This window comes from Macaca mulatta, chromosome 9, assembly GCF_049350105.2.
Source record: "Macaca mulatta isolate MMU2019108-1 chromosome 9, T2T-MMU8v2.0, whole genome shotgun sequence".
NCBI lineage: Eukaryota > Metazoa > Chordata > Mammalia > Primates > Cercopithecidae > Macaca > Macaca mulatta.
Window position 1 is genome coordinate 76,535,305 of NC_133414.1, and position 19,697 is coordinate 76,555,001.

General features: G+C 40.0%; 1 protein-coding gene across 5 annotated transcripts in view; it reads left to right on the forward strand.

Moving 5' to 3' along the window:
- Positions 1–19,294, forward strand: part of P4HA1 (prolyl 4-hydroxylase subunit alpha 1) — a 100,372-nt gene extending 81,078 nt beyond the window's left edge. For all 5 annotated transcript variants that reach the window (XM_077946626.1, XM_015147400.3, XM_015147401.3 and 2 more), the window contains 5 exons: positions 9,482–9,535; positions 12,115–12,180; positions 15,615–15,683; positions 16,675–16,771; positions 18,610–19,294. In XM_077946626.1, coding sequence (XP_077802752.1) covers positions 9,482–9,535; positions 12,115–12,180; positions 15,615–15,683; positions 16,675–16,771; positions 18,610–18,680 — 357 coding nt within the window. In that variant the 3' untranslated portion in view covers positions 18,681–19,294. The remainder of the gene's footprint in view (positions 1–9,481; positions 9,536–12,114; positions 12,181–15,614; positions 15,684–16,674; positions 16,772–18,609) is intronic.
- Positions 19,295–19,697: the final 403 nt, after the last annotated feature.

A 19,697-nucleotide genomic window follows, 5' to 3' on the forward strand; every position in this document is an offset into this window, starting at 1 on the left:
GTTTTCAGTAGCAATGGAATTTCACCATGTTGGCCAGGCTGTTCTCGAACTCCTGGCCTCAAGTGATCTGCCTGCCTTGGCCTCCCGAAGTGTTGGGATTACAGGCATGAGCCACTATGTCTGGCCTCTTTTCAATTTTAAGTAATAAACTGTCATCCAGGTCTGGCCAAAAAGAAGAAGTGGATTGTCTTGGCAGTATGGGCTCTTTTTTGGTTCCATATGAACTTTAAAGTAGTTTTCTCCAATTCTGTGAAGAAAGTCATTGGTAGCTTGATGGGGATGGCATTGGCATTGAATCTATAAATTACCTTGGGCAGTATGACCATTTTCACAATATTGATTCTTCCTATCCATGAGCATGGAATGTTCTTCCATTTGTTTGTATCCTCTTTTATTTTGTTGAACAGTGGTTTGTAGTTCTCCTTGAAGAGGTTCTTCACATCCTTTTAAGTTGGATTCCTGGGTATTTTATTCTTTTTGAAGCAATTGTGAATGGGAGTTCACTCATGATTTGGCTCTCTGTTTGTCTGTTATTGGTGGATAGGAATACTTGTGATTTCTGCACATTGATTTTGTATCCTGAGAGTTTGCTGAAGTTGCCTATCAATTTAAGGAGATTTTGGGCTGAGACAATGGGGTTTTCTAAATATACAATTATGTCATCTGCAAACAGGGACAATTTGATTTCATTTCCTAGTTGAATACCCTTTATTTCTCTTGCCTGATTGCCATGGCCAGAACTTCCAACACTATGTTGAATAGGAGTGGTGAGGGAGGCCATCTTTGTCTTGTGCCAGTTTTCAAAGGGAATGCTTCCAGTTTTTGCCCATTCAGTATGATATTGGCTGTGGGTTTGTCATAAGTAGCTCTTATTAGTTTGAGATATGTTCCATCAATACCTAGTTTATTTAAAGCTTTTAGCATGAAGCGCTGTTGAATTTTATCAAAGGCCTTTTCTGCATCTATTGAGATAATCATATGGTTTTTGTGATGGTTCTGTTTATGTGATGGATTACGTTTATTGATTTGTGTATGTTGAACCAGCCTTGCATCCCAGGGATGAAGCCAACTTGATTGCAGTGGATAAGCTTTTCGATGTGCTACTGGATTCAGTTTCCCAGTATTTTATTGAGGATTTTCGCATCGATGTTCATCAGGGATATTGGTCTAAAATTCTCTTTTTTTGTTGTATCTCTGCCAGGCTTTGGTATCAGGATGATGATGGCCTCATAAAAGGAGTTAGGGAGGATTCTCTCTTTTTTTGTTGATTGAAATAGTTTCAGAAGGAATGGTACCAGCTCCTCTTTGTATCTCTGGTAGAATTTGGCTGTGAATCCATCTTGTCCTGGACTTTTTTTTGTTGGTAGGCTATTAATTATTGCCTCAATTTCAGAGCCTGGTATTGGTCTATTCAGAGATTCACCTTCTTCCTGGTTTAGTCTTGGAAGGGTGTATGTGTCCAGGAATTTATCCATTTCTTCTAGATTTCCTAGTTTATTTGCGTAGAGGTGTTTATAGTATTATCTGATGGTAGTTTGTATTTCTGTGGGATCAGTGGTGATATCCCCTTTATCATTTTTTATTGCATCTATTTGATTCTTCTCTCTTTTCTTCTTTGTCTTGCTAGCGGTCTATCAATTTTGTTGATCTTTTCAAAAACCCAGCTCCTGGATTCATTGATTTTTTTTGAAGGGTTTTTTGTGTCTCTATCTCTTTTAGTTCTGCTCTGATCTTTGTTATTTCTTGCCTTCTGCTAGCTTTTGAATGCGTTTGCTCTTGCTTCTCTAGTTCTTTTAATTGTGATGTTAGGGTGTCGATTTTAGATCTTTCTTGCTTTCTTTTGTGGGCATTTAGTGCTATAAATTTTCCTCTACACACTGCTTTAAATGTGTCCCAGAGATTCTGGTACGTTGTGTCTTTGTTCTCATTGGTTTCAAAGAACATCTATTTTTGCCTTCATTTTGTTATGTACCCAGTAGTCATTCAGGAGCAGGTTGTTCAGTTTCCATGTAGTTGTATGGTTTTGAGTGAGTTTCTTAATCCTGAGTTCTAATTTGATTACACTGTGGTCTGAGAGACAGTTTATTGTAATTTCTGTTCTTTTACATTTGCTGAGGAGTGCTTTACTTCCAGTTATGTGGTCAGTTTTAGAGTAAGTATGATGTGGTGCTGAGAAGAATGTATATTCTGTTGATTTGGGGTGGAGAGAGTTCTGTAGATGTCTATTATAATGGTCTGCTTAGTGCAGAGCTGAGTTCAAGTCCTGGATATCCTTGTTAACCTTCTGTCTTGTTGATCTAATATTGACAGTGGGGTGTTAAAGTCTCTCATTATTATTGTGTGAGAGTATGAGTCTCTTTTTAGGGCTCTAAGGACTTGCTTTATGAATCTGGGTGCCCCTGTATTGGGTGCATATATATTTGGGATAGTTAGCACTTCCTGTTGAATTGATCCCTTTACCATTATGTAATGGCCTCCTTTGTCTCTTTTGATCTGTGTTGGTTTAAAGTCTGTTTTATCAGAGACTAGGATTGCAACCCCTGCTTTTTTTTTTTTTTTTTCTTTCCATTTGCTTGGTAGATCTTCCTCCATCCCTTTATTTTGAGCCTGTGTGTGTCTTGCACATGACATGGGTCTCCTGATGGGTCTTGACTCTATCCAGTTTGCCAGTCTGTGCCTTTTCATTGGGGCATTTAGCCCATTTACATTTAAGGTTAATATTGTTATGTGTGAATTTGAACCTGTCATTATGATGTTAGCTGGTTATTTTGCCCGTTAATTGATGCAGTTTCTTTATAACATCGATGGTCTTTACAATTTGGCATGTTTTTGCAGTGGCTGGTACTGGTTGCTTCTTTCCATGTTTAGTGCTTCCTTTAGGAGCTCTTGTAAGGCAGGCCTGGTAGTGACAAAATCTCTCAGCATTTGCTTCTCTGCAAACGATTTTGTTTTTCCTTTACTTACAAAGCTTAGTTTGGCTGGGTATGAAATTCTGGGTTGAAAATTCTTTTCTTTAAGAATGTTGAGGCCGGGCGCGGTGGCTCAAGCCTGTAATCTCAGCACTTTGGGAGGCCGAGATGGGCGGATCACAACGTCAGGAGATCGAGACCATCCTGGCTAACGTGGTGAAACCCCGTCTCTACTAAAAAAATACAAAAATCTAGCCGGGTGAGGTGGCGGGCGCCTGTAGTCCCAGCTACTCCGGAGGCTGAGGCAGGAGAGTGGTGTAAATCCGGGAGGCGGAGCTTGCAGTGAGCTGAGATCCGGCCACTGCACTCCAGCCTGGGTGACAGAGCGAGACTCCGTCTTAACAACAACAACAACAACAACAACAAAAGATTGTTGAATATTGGGCCTCACTCTCTTCTAGCTTGTAGGGTTTCTGCCGAGAGATCCGCTGTTAATTTGATGGGCCTCCCTTTGTGTGGGTAACCTGACCTTTCTCTCTGGCTGCCCTTAACACTTTTTCCTCATTTCAACCTTGGTGAATCTGACAATTACGTGTCTTGGAGTTGCTCTTCTCGCGGAGTATCTTTGTGGTGTTCTCTGTATTTCCTGAATTTGAATGTTGGCCTGCCTTGCTAGGTTGGGGAAATTCTCCTGGATAATTTCCTGAAGAGTGTTTTCCAACCTGGTTCCATTCTCCCTGTCACTTTCAGGTACACCAATCAAATGTAGATTTGGTCTTCTTAGATAGTTCCATATTTCTTGGAAGCTTTATTAGTTTCTTTTTACTCTTTTTTCTCTAAACTTGTGTTCTCACTTTATTTCATTAATTCCATCTTCAGTCACTGATGCCCTTTGTTACACTTGATCCAATCGGCTATTGAAGCTTGTGCATGCGTCACAAAGTTCTTGTGCCATGGTTTTCAGCTCCATCATTTAAGGTCTTCTCTACACTGTTGGTTCTAGTTAGCCATTCGTCTAATCCTTTTTTCAAGGGTTTTAGCTTCCTTGCAATGACTTAGAACATGCTCCTTTAGTGGGGAGAAGGTTTGTTATTACCGACCTTCTGAAGCCTACTTCTGTCAACTCATTGAAGTCATTCTCCATCCAGCTTTGTTCTGTTGCTGGCGAGGAGCTGTGATCCTTTGGAGGAGAAGAGGTGCTCTGATTTTTAGGATTTTCAGCTTTTCTGCTCTGGTTTCTCCCCATCTTTGTGGTTTTATCTACCTTTGGTCTTTGATGTTGGTGACCTACAGATGGGGTTTGGGTGTAGATGACCTTTTTGTTGATGTTGACATATTCCTTTCTGTTAGTTTTCCTTCTAACTGTCAGGTCCCTCAGCTGCAGGTCTGTTGGAGTTTGCTGGAGGTCCACTCCAGACCCTGTTTGCCTGAGTATCACCAGCAGAGGCTGCAGAACAGCAAATATTGCTGCCCGATCCTTCCTCTGAAAGCTTCGTCCCAGAGGGCACCCACCTGTATGAGGTGTCTGTTGGCCCCTACTGGGAGGTGTCTCCCAGTTAGGCTACGTGGAGGTCAGGGACCCTCTTGAGGAAGCAGTCTTCTGTTCTCAGAGCTCAGATGCCGTTCTGGGAAAACCACTGCTCTCTTCAGAGCTGTCAGACAGGGATGTTTAAGTCTGCTGAAATTTCTGCTGGCTTTTGTTCAGCTTTGCCCTGCCCACAGAGGTGAAGTCTATAGAGGCAGTAGGCCTTGCTGAGTTGTGGTGGGCTCCACCTAGTTTGAGCTTTCTGGCTGCTTTGTTTACCTAATCAAGCCTCAGCAATGGTAGACGCCCCTCCTGCAGCCAGCAGACTGCTGCACTAGCAGTGAGCAAGACTCCATGTGCGTGGGACCCACTGAGCCAGGCACAGGAGAGAATATCCTGGTCTGCCAGTTGCTAAGACCATGGGAAAAGCACAGTATGTGGGCGGGAGTGTCCCATTTTTCCAGGTACAATCTGTCATGGCTTCCCTTTGCTAGGAAAGGGAAATTCCGTGACCCCTTGTGCTTCCCAGGTGAGGCAATGCCCCGCCCTGCTTTGGCTCATTCTCCATAGGCTGCACCCACTGTCCAACCAGTTCCAATGAGATGAACCATGTACCTCAGTTGGAAATGCAGAAATCCCACATGTAAGTGAGAACATGTGATATTTGTCTTTCTGTGCTGGGCTTATTTAATATAATGAACTCCAGTTCCATCCCTGTGACAAGATTACATTCTTATGGCTGAATAGTGTTTCATTATATATAAGCACCACATTTTCTTTATCCATTCATCTGTTGATGGACACTTAGGTTGATTCCATACGTTAGCTATTGTGAATAAACATGAGAATGCGGGTATCTCTTCATCATGCTAATTTCCTTTCTTTTGGATATATACTTGGCATTGGGATTGCTGGATCATATGGTAGATCTATTTTTAGTTTTTTGAGGAACCTCTACAGTGTTCTCCATAGTGATTGTACTAATTTACATTCCCACCAGCAGTGTATGAGCATGCCCCTTTCTCTTCATCCTTGCCCAGTATCTGTTATTTCTGGTTTTGTTTGTTTGTTTTTTCTTGAGATGGAGTCTTACTCTGTTGCCCAGGCTGGAGTGCAGTGTGTGATCTTGGCTCACTGCAACCTCCACCTCCTGGGTTAATGCAGTTCTCCTGCCTCAGCCTCCTGTGTAGCTGGGATTACAGGCCCCTGCCACCATGCCCAGCTAATTTTTGTATTTTTAGTAGAGACAGGGTTTTACCATGTTGGCCAGGCTGGTGTTGAACTCCTGACCTCAGGTGATCCACCCACCTCTTCCTCCCAAAGTGCTAGAATTGTAGGTGTGAGCCACTGTGCCCGGCCAGGATGTTGAATTTTTTTGAAAGCTCTTTCTGCATCTGCAGAGATGATCATATGGTTTTTAATTCTGTTTATGTGGTGAATTATATTTATTGAACCAACCTTGCACCCCACAAATAAAGCCTACTTGATTGTAGTAAATTAACTTTTTGATGTGCTGCTAGGTTTTGTTTTCTAATTTTTTTTTGAGTATTTTGTGTCTATGTTCATCAGGAATATCAGCCTGAAGTTTTCTTTTTTCATCATGTCTCTGATGAGTTTTGGTATCAGAATGATGCTGGCTTAATAAAATGAGTTAAGGAGGAGTCTTTCCTTCTCAGTTTTTTGGAATAGTTTCAGTAGGATTGATACTAGCTCTTCTTTGTATGTCTGGTAAAATTCGGCTGTGAATCCATCCAGTCCAGGGCTTTTTTTGGTCAGTAGGTTTTTTGTTTTGTTTTGTTTTGTTTAATTACAATTCAATTTCATAACTCCTTATTGGTCTGTTAAGGGTTTCAGTTTTTTTCTGGTTCAGTCTTGGGAGGTTGTACGTTTCCAGGAATTTATCCATTTCTTCTAGGCTTTTTATAAAAGTTTGTGTGCATAGAGGTGTTAATAATCATCTCTAAGGACTTTTTGTATTTCTTTGGGGTCAGTTGTAATGTCACCTTTGTTATTTCTGATTGTGCTTATTTGGATCTTTCTTTTTCTTTGTTAATCTAGCTATCTTGCTGTTTTTAGAATTCTTTGATGTTTGACAATCTGACTAAAATGTGCTTCAGAGAGGACTTTTTTGGGTTGAATCTATTTAGGGACTTTTGAACTTCCTGGAGTTGGATACCCTTCTCTCTTCCCCAGACTTGGGTAGTTTTCAGCTGTTATTAAATAGGTTTTCTATGCCTTTTACCGTCTTTTCTTCTGGAACTCCTGTAATACAAATGTTTAATGGTGTCCCATAAGTCTTGTAAGCGCTCTTTGTCCTTTTTCATTATGTTTCCTTTTTTCCCCCTGAGTAATACCAAACAATGTATCTTCAGGTTCAGACATCGTTTTGCTTAATCAAGTGTGCTGGTGCAGCTTTTTTTTTTTTTTTTTTTTTTTTTTTTTTTTTTTTTTTGAGATGGAGTCTCGCTCTATCACCAGGCTGGAGTGCAGTGGCGAGATCTCAGTTCACTGCAACCTCCGCCTCCCAGGTTCAAGCTATTCTCCTGTCTCAGCCTCCTGCATTCATTGAATTCTTCAGCTGCAAGAATTTTGTTTGGTTCTTTTTATGATATCTTTCTTTTTTGAAATTCTGATTCATATCATGAATTGTTTTCCTGATTTCATTGAATTATCTATCTGTATTTTCTTTTATCTGTTTGAGTTTCCTTAAGATCATTATTTGAATTTTTTTCAAGCTAGGTGTTTTCCTTTTCATTTGGGCCTGTAACTAGAGAGTTGCATTCTTAGCAGTGTCATATTTCATTGCTTTTTAATGTTTCTTGTTTCCTGCATTGATGTCTTTGCATCTAGTGGAACAGCTGGCTCTTTTAAACTTTCCGCTTCAGTTGGACTGTTTGGGAAGGGTGTGGTGACTGTGTTTCCAGGTAGGTTCAGTAGTGTAGTCTCTTGTAGCTTCTTCAGCTGTATTCATTGTCAACAATAACTGTGGGTGCCTCAGCAGCCTAGGCTGGAGAAGTTTGTGGTGGTGGTCGCTGTGGAGTACATTGTTAGTATCTTCAGTGGCAAGAGCTTTTGGAATCCTTCCATTCTTGTTTTCCGCACAGTAGGGAGTTTTAGCCAGTGGGAGTCTTCTTGTGGCAGGTCTGACATATCCTTCAAGCAGCTGCCATAGTGCTGCAATCCAGGTTCTAGCGTTTGGAGTGGCTGTGGGGCTAGGATCTTGGTCTCAGGGTCTCACATACTATTGTAACACCTGGGTCTTAGGGTATAGGGTCACTCTCATGGCAGGGTTGGATGTAGGTTGCCTATAGTGCCAGGATCTGTGACTCTGAGGCACCCTCTAGCTGCTTGGGAAAAGAGTGTCAGTATGTAGCTGTGAGTCTACCCCTGGCGGACTGGGCACAGCCCTGGCCCAACTCTAGGGAAGAGAGGATGCTCTGGAGGTTTGAGTCTGGGATGCAGGGTTTGGCTATGATTTAGGAGCCTGAGCCAATAGGGTTAGTGGCAACTCCTATCCCTGGGGATGAGGCACCATGTAGTAGTCACTCCAGAACCTGGATTGGTGGGCTCAGATGGATCCCAGACTCTGAGGCCAGGTACAGCAGGAACAAGCACCCCTGAATGGCCAACCATGCCTGTTGTTTGGGCCCTGTGGGGCAGAGAGCAGCACAGCAATGACTTCACTCACCAGAAAGAGAATTGTCTCAGCAGCACAGACTCTCCAGGGAAGCAGGGTACTAGAGTTATTTGTCCTGCAGGGCACATCTCTCAGCTTAGCCACTGCTCTGTTTCCCTGGGTCCTTGGGTACTACTTCAGCCCTGGGATGTACAGCTCCTCAGCTTGGCCAGTGCAGCAATTCCACAAGGGCGATGTGCTGTTTCAGCTCAGGCTGAGGGGACATGACTGCTCTGGGTGGCCCAGGCATCATTTCCCTGGGATGCAGTGTTCTACCAAAGTACTGTTTTCTTGGGAGGGAGTACACGGCTCCAGCTCCTGCCTCAGGGAGTTGGAGGAGGGGTGGGTAGAGCAGTTCCATCTCCCTTGACCCCACCGGAAAGGGTATAACAGCTGCTGGCATCTCTACTTGGGAATGTCAGGCTTCCAAATAGGCCTTAGGCCTTCATTCCTGGCTTAGCTTCAGGGATGAAGGGGTGCTGTGAGTGCTGGCCCCCAGAGCAAGACACATTCCAGCAGTAGTTCCAGTTTCACCATTAACACTCTTACTTATGTTCTCCTTTGATTTTGTCAGCACTTTATTGTGTTGTGTGATTGAGGGAAAGAGTTAAGTATCATTCTCATTTTAACAAATAAGAAAACTGAGATCATATCCGAAGTTACATTGTAATTAAGAGAGCTGGAACTTGAACTCAGACCAAATATTTTTCTTACATTTTGCTGCGTCACACTGGGACATTGTCATAAGCAACTGAAGTTGTTAGGGCCCCTCGGCAGGAATAATTAAATTGGTGTTAACTTCTTTCCTTTTTTAGCAGGGAAAAAATATGTAAGAAAAGATATTTTATTAAAGTAGATTGCAAGTTCGCCAGCATTTGGGGCTTTGGAAAACATTTTTTTTATTTAAGTTCCAAAGGAAAGTGTTTAGTGAAACAAAATAATAGAAATCTCAAATTTTAGCTTATGTATTAAATTTTTAAACATTAGCTGGGTGTGGTAGCATGCACCTGTAGTCCCAGCTACTCAGGAGGCTGAAGTGGGAGGATCACTTGTGCCCCCAAAGGTTGAGGCTGCAGTGCGCTCTGATTTCATCACTGCACTTCAGCCTGTCTCTGGCGGGGGGGTACATATATATAGATATAAATATATATAGATCTATAGATATAAAGATCTATATCTATAGATATACAGTAGCTGTCTTTTGTTTTTCATCCCTGTTTTCATAGGAACTCTCATTGATTTTAAATAGTTTTCATTTCTCTGTAAATACCTGACCATGGTCTATAAAAGTCCAAAAAATGAGGTTCATAGATTTTTTTGAATAGTAATCTTTATAGTTCTTTTCTTTCATGCTTTGTGTCTTTCCTTCAGGTAGCAAATTATGGAGTTGGAGGACAGTATGAACCCCATTTTGACTTTGCACGGGTAAGTAAAAAAGAAATGGAGAAATTCACTGAGGCTTATGCATTACATTGTTTGTCTCAAAACAAAACAAAACAAAACAAAAAAACAGAGTCTCACTCTGTCATCCAGGCTGGAGTGCAGTGGCGTGATCTTGGCTCACTGCAACCTCTGCCTCCTGGGTTGGAGCAGTTCTCCTGCCTCAGCCTCCCGAGTAGCTGGGATCACAGGCATGTGCACCACCACACCCAGCTAATTTTTGTATTTTTAGTAGCAACAGGGTTTCACCATGTTGGCCAGGCTGGTCTTGAACTCCTGAGCTCAGGTGATCCACCCACCTCGGCCTCCCAGAGTGCTGGGATTACAGGCGTGAGCCACTCTGCCTGGCCGCATTACATTGTTAAAGAAAAAATTATTCTTCACACTTGTTAAAGATGGTAACCAGACTTCATTCAAGAGGGGACCATTGCGATAGGTATAGGGACCACGGCAGTTGCAGTGGGATTTCGCAGTAAGGGAGAGCGATTAAGCCCAACTCCAAATACAACAAGGAAGAGTTGGAATTTATAGCCAATGAGCAAGAGTGGGTGTTAGTAGATGGAAAATTACTAAGAGGTAAGGGAGGATTCAGGCTAAACTGACCTAACGAGATCCTTGCTGAAGTCAGGGCAGAGTGATCATCACCCAGGGGATAGTGGAAGATGAAGAACCCAGTTAGATTTTGAGGGTGATCACATGGCAAGGATGGGGGATTCTGGCTCACTTGACTTAGCAGGGTTCTTGCTCAAATTGGACAATGCAGAGATAAATACTAGAAGCCCAAAGTCAGGGCCTACTTGAGAAGAAAGTTCAGAGGAGCCTGAGTAGTTTGGCCAAGGAGAGATTCTTTGTCAACATGTTAATTCTGTTCTTTTAACATTAAAAATTCATAGCCTATTTGGAATTTATGGAAATATGGTGTGGCAGATATTCTGTGAAACCTTTTTAGCAGTTTAAAAAAACAAAAACAAAAACACCTAGATACCCAATAAAATCACTTAAGATACTTTTAAATGCATTGGCAAACCTGGAAGAAAGTAAAGGGTATTCCAAAAGGGAAACTGAACAGAGGTGATCCCAAACCTAGAGAATTAAAGAGGGGGGACAAAGCACAGAGGCTGGAGGTCTGTGCCTGCAGGAATTAGAGCTTTGGGAATAAACAGCTCTGTAAGAGGAAGATCTGCCACAGTGTAGGCTGCTGAATTTGAGACCCCAGCATAAAATCTAAATCTCCGCAAAGATTACACCTTCAGTAAAGAAAGAATGGGTTTGAAAATAAATCTCTTGTGATGCAGGAGCCTTATGGGGAACTGTGTGTTTCCATCCTGGCTAGGGCATAGTGTGTATGATAGGGGAGCTACTTCAGGGAGTACTATGTGTGGAATTTTCCACATATGTCATGTTAGCACTAAAAGTTTTGAACTTCAGAGCATTTTGAATTTTGGACTTTTGGTATGCTCAACCTGTATTCCATGTTATGGATATACCACAGTTTAGCCATTCGCCCATCGAAGGATATTTGGATAGTTTTTAGTTTTTGACTATTACAAATAAAGATGTGTATATATTTCTGTATGAAAAATACATTTTTATTTTTCTGGGAGAAATGCCAAGAGGTTGTATTGTATTTTAATTTAGATATAAATATTTAGATATTAATTATCTAGCTTGATTATAGTACTGAAAGTCACTTTACTAGCATTATTAGAAAAATAATACTAGGGGCCAGGCGTGGTGGCTCATGCCTGTAATCCCAGCCCTTTGGGAGGCCAAGGTGGGTGGATCACCTGAGGTCAAGAGTTCAAGACCAGCCTGGCCAACATGGCAAAACTTCATTTCTACATATATAAAAATACAAAAAAATTAGCCAGACATGGTGGTGCATGCCTGTAGTCCCAGCTACTTGAGAGGCTGAGGCAGAAGAATTGCTTAAACCCGGGAGGTGGAGGTTGCAGTGAGCTGAGATCATGGCATTGCACTCCAGCCTGGGTGACAGGGCAAGACTGTCTCAAAAAATAAAAGAAAAAAAGAAAAATAATACTAGGAAATATTTCAGTAGGTCATGAGTTCAAAGTAAGTCTCAAGGTACATTAAGCTTCAGGAATGTAGCTAAGAGATGGCTGTCACGTCGTATTTTTTTGGAAGCCAAAATTGTGGGTATTGATTTTTAAAATAATATGTAGTCAGCAAATAATGGCTGTCATTTAGGCTAATAAGTCTGCCTTTTATCCTGTAATCTTGTCTAAAGTATCCAGTATACAAGTTCAGTGAGCAAGTATTTGAGGCCAGGTACAGTGGCTCACACCTGTAATCCTAGCACTTTGGGAGGCCAAGGCAGGAGGATTGCTTGAGGCCGGGAGTTCAAGATCACCCTGGTCCATATAGCAAGACTCCATCTTTACAAAAAGAGTGCCTGATGTTTATAGTGCACTGGACATTACAAGGGAAACTTTTGGGGTTGTTGGCATATTCTTCAGGATGTTACTACTGATGTTTAGTTGCCACTAGAGTATTTGTATTACTGAATTTTTATACCATTGAATTTGCTGTGTTTTTATTCACAGAAAGATGAGCCAGATGCTTTCAAAGAGCTGGGGACAGGAAATAGAATTGCTACATGGCTGTTTTATGTAAGTTGTCACTAAAATTTTTAGGTTAAGTTGGGATTTGATCACATGATTCATTTTAATGTGTTAAGTTTGTTCTGTGTAGCTCTGATTCACCATCCTAGTTTAACATTTTTATAACTGAGTAAAGGGAGTTAAGAATTTTTTTGCATTTGCAACTTTTTCAGGCTGTAAGATAGATGTTCATTATAGAAACTTTTGGACAAACTTAAAATTTATAGTGCCACTACGTGCAGATAATCATTAATAATTTGACATATAGGCTCTCTGTTTAGTCACATATAATATGTGCATATAAGAATCTCTCTATATTTGAATTTCTGTACATACACATTATTTCAGTAAACTTCTGAATTCCATTTTTTTATTGAAGTATATCAGAAGAGTGCACAAATTAAGTATTGTAACTTGATTAATTTTCACAAAGTGAACACTTCTGGTGTATTCAGTACTAAGGTGAAGAAATAGCACATTACAGTCCCCAGAAGCCCTACCTCAAACTTTTAAAACAGTATGGTCATAATTCAATTTTTAAAATTGTTTATAGTGTTTGTTCTAGTTACCCCAAATAAATCACTCCAAAACTCTCTTTTCTGAGTGGTTTAAAATAACAATGATTTTCTTAATGTATCTCTAACAGTTATGAGGTTGACTGGGCTCAACTCATGGTTCCTGCTCCAAATCTGACATGCATTTGCCATCAAATGTCTGGCACTGGGGTATCTTGAAGGCTAAGGTTGAGGCTGGCTGTCAGCCAGAATGCCTAAATTCTGGCCAATACATGCGGCTGAGCTTCTTCACAGCATAGTGACTGGATTACAAGACGAAGCATCCCAAAAGAACAATGCAAAAGTACATGGTATTGTTATGACCTACCCTCAGAAGTCACAGATGTCATCCTGCTGTATTCTGTTACAGCAATTACAAAGGTCTGCCCAGCTTCAAGGAGAGGGCACATAGACCCTACCACTGCAGACGAATGTCAGTGTCACATAAGAATAGCATGTAGGATGGGACATATTGGGATGTATTATATTTGGAAAATGCAATCTGCCATAATGTCATAACCTTTGTTAACTTAAAGATATTTTAGGCCAGGCACAGTGACACATGCCTGTAATTCCAGCACTTTGAGAGGCCGATGTGGGCAGATCATTTGAGGTCAGGAGTTCAAGACCAGCCTGGCCAACATGGTGAAACCCCGTCTCCACTGAAAATATAAAAATTAGCTGGGCGTGGTGGCACACTCCTGTAGTCCCAGCTACTCAGGAGGCTGAGGCACGAGAATCGCTTGAATTTGGGAGGCAGAGGTTGCAGTGAGCCAAGATCACGCCACTGTACTCTCCAGCCTGGATAACAGAGTGAGGCTCCATCTCAAAAAAAAAAAAAAAACAAAAAAAAAAACACCTATATATATATCTATACTTAATTTTGGTTATTTCATTGCTCTTTCCATTCCTTAGCCCTATTTGAATTACATTTTTTTGCTGTCTGTAGTATCTCACTCCCTGCCAAAATCTCTCTCTGTTCAGTCTATTTTCTTCTTCTCTCCCTGCCACCTTCCCTGTTTCCTTCCTCTCCATATGCCTCCTTTTCTCCCCAATTCCCAATTTGTATTCCTCTCACAATTCCATCTTGTTTCCAAAAGGAGGCAAGGTACATTATAGAAAAGAGAAATATCACAAAGGGAAAACCAGGAGAGGGTTAGTACAGTGCACAAATTCATGCTGTGAAGGCTTGCATATTTTCTAGAGGTGAGTCTCCTTAGAGGTTGTACCAATTTATATCCCAATTTTAAGTGGGATATATTTGTGAAGTATGTTTGTCAGACTTTTTGATCTGTGTATCTTTCACTTATCAAATTAGCAGTTATTGTGGCTTTAATTTGCATTCTTTTATTATAGAAGTTGAGCATCTTTTCAGATGTTTAAAAGCCATTAGTGTTTATGTGTTCCTGGTTCTCCTTGTATTTCTTTGTTTTATGAATATTGATGCTGTATTATTTGGCCCACTATCCATTTCTCCCTCTTAATGTAAACAGCCTTCCTGTTTTTCTAAAACAGTTGCATAGCATTTTAATTGATTATCATTTTTCCCGTTATTTAAATACCTCCCCAGAGGGGCACATAGAATATCTCAAATTACTTTTCTCTCATGCACAACTTTTTAATTTCTTCAAAGTCAGTTTTTTCTTTTCTTTTCTTTTCTTTTTTTGAGACAGAGTCTCTCTCTGTTGCCCATGCTGGAGTGCAGTGGTGGTGCTATCTCAGCTCACTGCAAGCTCCGCCTCCCAGGTTCATGCCATTCTCCTACTTCAGCCTCCCAGGTAGCTGGGACTACAGGCGCCTGTCACCATGCCTGGCTAATTTAGTTTTTTGTATTTTTAGTAGAGATGGGATTTCACCGTGTTAGCCAGGATGGTCTTGATCTCTTGACCTCGTGATCCGCCTGCCTTGGCCTTTCAAAGTTCTGGGATTACAGGCGTGAGCCACCACGCCCAGCCAAAGTTAATTTTTTCATTGGTTAAGTGTTCTTAGTTCTTTATTATTAGTTATATATTTATCATTGTAAAATACCTTTTATTTAATGCTTTTTACCTTGATTTAAACTGTGTCTCATACTAAGATCATACCCTGTTTTCCTTGGATAGCATTTGCCCCAAATCTTACGTTTTTGTGTTCTGTGTTTCTAAGTCACTTGTTTTAGATGCAGCTCTGATACAACATATAGTTGGGTTTTGCTCTGTGATCTAATCAGTCTATGCATTCTACTTATGTTGCTTTAAAAAAAATATTTATGATCCATGTTTCCTTTGCCTTGTTTTATGTGATTCTTCGGTTAATTTAAAAGGTTTCCATATTTTTCTAGGTTATCTTTATATAATCCTTTAACTTTCTCACTTTTATTTAATATGTTTGATTCCCTACCATAAGAAATGGCAAAACTGATTTTAGTTTATTTTTCTCGTTATTTTTTACATTTATTTAAATATTTCTTGAGCACCTACTGTTCTTGAGGTACTACTGTTCTAGACACTAATGATCAGCAATGAACAAAACAGACGAAAATTCCTGCCTCCATGGAGATTACATTCTAATACAATAAAATACATATTTATATCTCTGTATTGATTTATTAGTTTTAAGTCATTTCTTTTTCCCTCTGGCTATAAATAAATTCCTATCTCAAATTATATCCCCACTCTCCCATCTGACGGTTTTTTGTTAATCATTCCTTTGCTTTTAGTTTTTTAACTTATGTGTATAAACCTAAATGGCATTTTATTCATTAAAAACTGAGTAGCATGTACCAACCCCGCTATATAAGAACAAGTCCATATGTTCCCAATATTCTAGTATCCAATATCAAGTCTTTATAATGGCGTGTTTTACTTTATTCTACCAGCGCTTTCGATAACACCCTCTTGTTTCTTATAGATGAGTGATGTGTCTGCAGGAGGAGCCACTGTTTTTCCTGAAGTTGGAGCTAGTGTTTGGCCCAAAAAAGTAAGCCTGTTTGGTTTGTTTTTGGTTTATTAATTTTTTCCCTAAGGAAGAGATGCACTAGTATTCATGGTCTAATTAATGAATTACATTTTTTTTTTCTTTTTCTTTTCTTTTTTTGAGACATGTTCTCGCTCTGTTGCCCAGGCTGGAGTGCAGCAGCACAAATATGGCTCACCTGGGTTCAAGTCTCAGCCTCCCAAATAGCTGGGACTACAGGTGCATGTCACCATGCCCAGCTAATGTTTAAATTTTCTGTAGAGACAGTGTCTCCCTGTATTGCCCAGGCTGGTCTTGAACTCTTGGGCTCAAGTGATCCTGAACCCCTGCACCTGGCCAAATTACATTTTTAGAGGTATTTTTATGGTCTTTGCCACAAGTGTGTAGAGGTAATGAATGACCAGGAATTAGTATTTAATTTTTTCATTTCTAAAATGGGTTCTGTATTGTTTTCCCCTCCATCTTGCTATGTAAGATATGTTAGCTTTGTTTTGGCAAATACTTTTGTTGTCAAGCATTTTTATGGTATTTTTCATATGATCAAAAACAGTTTTTAAAGTGATATAACCATATTTTCAGAATTATATTAGAGGAAGATAAAATGCTGCTTTAGAGGAGTTCTTCCACAGGAACAAAGGAAAAATTAAGAAAGCGCCTGGGCATAGTGGCTCACGCCTGTAATCCCAACACTCTGGGAGGCCGAGATGGGCAGATCACCTGAGGTCCGGAGTTTGAGACCAGCCTGACCAACATGGTGAAAGCCCGTCTCTACTAAAAATACAAAATTAGTCAGGCCTGGTGGTGCACGCCTGTAATCCCAGCTACTTGGGAGGCTGAGGCAGGAGAATCACTTGAACCCAGGAGGCAGAGGTTGCACTCCAGCCTGGGTGATAGAGCAAGATTCCGTCTCAAAAAAAAAAAAAAAAGTAATCACTGCCGAAAGCGATTACCTGGCATTGTATACTTGGGGATAATTGTGAATTGTTCTCCATAGGGAACTGCTGTTTTCTGGTATAATCTGTTTGCCAGTGGAGAAGGAGATTATAGTACACGGCATGCAGCCTGTCCAGTGCTAGTTGGCAACAAATGGGGTAAATATTTCATATATTCTGTGAAGAGAATGTAATTTTTGTTTTCTATTTTGAAACTATTATCTGTGTCTTAAAAACAAAAGCCCCCACAATGTTTGCTTAATATGATTTTAACATTGTACAGGATTCAACCAAACAAGTGCCTAATCTTAATATAAATTTGTAATCAGAATTTTGATGACAGATTTTATTTTTAACTCTATTTTCACTTATCCTAAGAAACATTGTCTAACTCAAAATTGAATAAGACAATATCTTCCCCTCAAAGGGTTAATAATATGATTGAGACATACTAATGGATTATAATGTAGTACATATTATTACAAAAACGTAAACAGAAGATGGTGACTGCCTAAGTTTGGGGAGCCTTCTTCAAAGCTTATTCTTTAAATTTGGTCCAAAAGATAGAACAGCAGTTTTCTAAACATGTTAGACACCGGGTTCTAATATGAGGCTCGAGTAGCACCTAATGTGCAAAATTTAAAGACGCACTCACTTTCAGGGACATGCAAGTGCAGGAATGGTTACATTTAAAAAAAAAACAGAAACAGGTGAAATTAGCTTTAATATCTATTAATTAGCCCCATGTAGCCATTTCAGTCTGTGTTACTAGCCACCTGTTTAGTGGTTACATAAAGACATAACAAAGTTAAGGAGTGAGGCCTGATCAGGATTTTAAAATCTCCCTTCATGATTATAGTGTTTAAGAACCACTGGACTAGAATGAGGAAAGGCTAGTTGGTGAGAGAGAGTTTAGAAAGTTGTTTTCTGTTGTCTAAGTGGGAGATGACAACAGCCTGGATTAAAGCATCCGTGAAAGGGTTGGAGAGCAAATAGATTCGAGAGAGACATAAGGAAAATTGTCAGGGTTTGATGAATAAAGAGTAGATACAAGGGTTGAAAAAGGAAAAAGGAGTTAAGAATTAAAGTTTCTGCTTCAGATATTTTGATTGGGTTCTATGGTACTGGAGACAAAAAAAAATAGAAAATTAACTCCTTTTGGGATACATTTTTACATGGTATACATTTTTTAAAGGTATTTTGGAAACTTAATGAGCATACAATAGCAATGGTTGATTAGAGGGTTGTTCCTTTAGAGTGGAAAGTTTGTGTTCATTATTAAAATGTCTTTGTATTTTGGAGGTTGTACTTTGAAAACAGTACATAAAGCAATATTCTACTCTATCTGTACCTGTATCTTAAGTCCATTTGTGTCTCATTTCAAGCCTCACATTGAACATTGGAAACTTTAGGAGATGCACATAGACTTGCAAATATACACATATGTGTATACATACATGTATGTACATAAACACAAGTGTGTACACATATGTATATAGGTATATAAAATCTGTGTTTTCAGCATTTAGCCAAGTTTTTAAGTAGCATCTGCCTTTATCCAGTTTTGGTGTTGAACTTTTATCCCATGTTGAAACTTTGTTATAGACCTAGCTTTTAGAAACCAATTAAATAGGCCGGGCGCGGTGGCTCAAGCCTGTAATCCCAGCACTTTGGGAGGCCGAGACGGGTGGATCACGAGGTCAGGAGATCGAGACCATCCTGGCTAACACGGTGAAACCCCGTCTCTACTAAAAAATACAAAAAAACTAGCTGGGCGAGGTGGCGGGCGCCTGTAGTCCCAGCTACTCGGGAGGCTGAGGCAGGAGAATGGCGTAAACCCGGGAGGCGGAGCTTGCAGTGAGCTGAGATCCGGCCACTGCACTCCAGCCTGGGCGACAGAGCGAGACTCCGTCTCCAAAAAAAAAAAAAAGAAAAAACACTAATTAAATACTGATTAGATTAAGGGGGGAAATTAATATATTACTTTTCTCTCACAGTATCCAATAAATGGCTCCATGAACGTGGACAAGAATTTCGAAGACCTTGCACCTTGTCAGAATTGGAATGACCAACAGGCTTCCCTTCCTCTCCTATTGTTGTACTCTTATGTGTCTGATATACACATTTCCTAGTCTTAACTTTCAGGAGTTTACAATTGACTAACACTCCATGATTGATTCAGTCATGAACCTCATCCCGTGTTTCATCTGTGGACAATCGCTTACTTTGTGGGTTCTTTTAAAAGTAACACTAAATCACCATATTGCATATGTACAACCTTAAAGTTCTGTTGGTATCACAGAAGACGAGAGTTTAAAGTGAGGAATTTTATATTTAAAGAACTTTTTGGTTAGATAAAAATATAATTTGAGCATCCAATTTTACTGTTTTACTACATCTCAGTCGGTGGGTGTTAAGCTAGAATGGGCCGTGTGATAGGAAACAAATGCCTTACAGATGTGTCTAGGTGTTCTGTTTACCTAGTGTCTTACTCTATTTTCTGGATCTGAAGACTAGTAATAAACTAGGACACTAACTGGGTTCCATGTGATGTTTCATATGATCTTCTAAGTTGATTTTTTTCCTCCCGAGTCCTTTTTAAAGAAAGTATACTGTATTTTACCAGCCCCCTCTCTTTTCTCATAGCTCTTCTGTGGTGAATTAAACCTACTTGAGTTAAAATATTTCGCTTTTTTTTTTTTTTTTTTTAAACAAAGTCCTGCATAACAACACTGGGCCTTCTTAACTAAAATACTCACCACTTAGTCTGTTTTTTAATCCCTTTTTTAAAATGACAGATGATTTTGTCCAGAAATTTTGCTGTTTTTCTTAGTGCTAATACCTTGCCTCTTATTCCTGCTACAGCAGGGTGGTAATATTGGCATTCTGATTAAATACTGTGCCTTAGGAGAATGGAAGTTTAAAAATGTACAAGTCCTTTCAGTGATGAGGGAATTGATTTTTTTTTAAAGTCTTTTTCTTAGGAAGCCAAAATGTTTGTTTTTTTAAGATTCTGAAATGTGTTGTGACAACAATGACCTATTTATGATCTTAAATCTTTTTTAAAAAAATGTTTGTTCTCTGT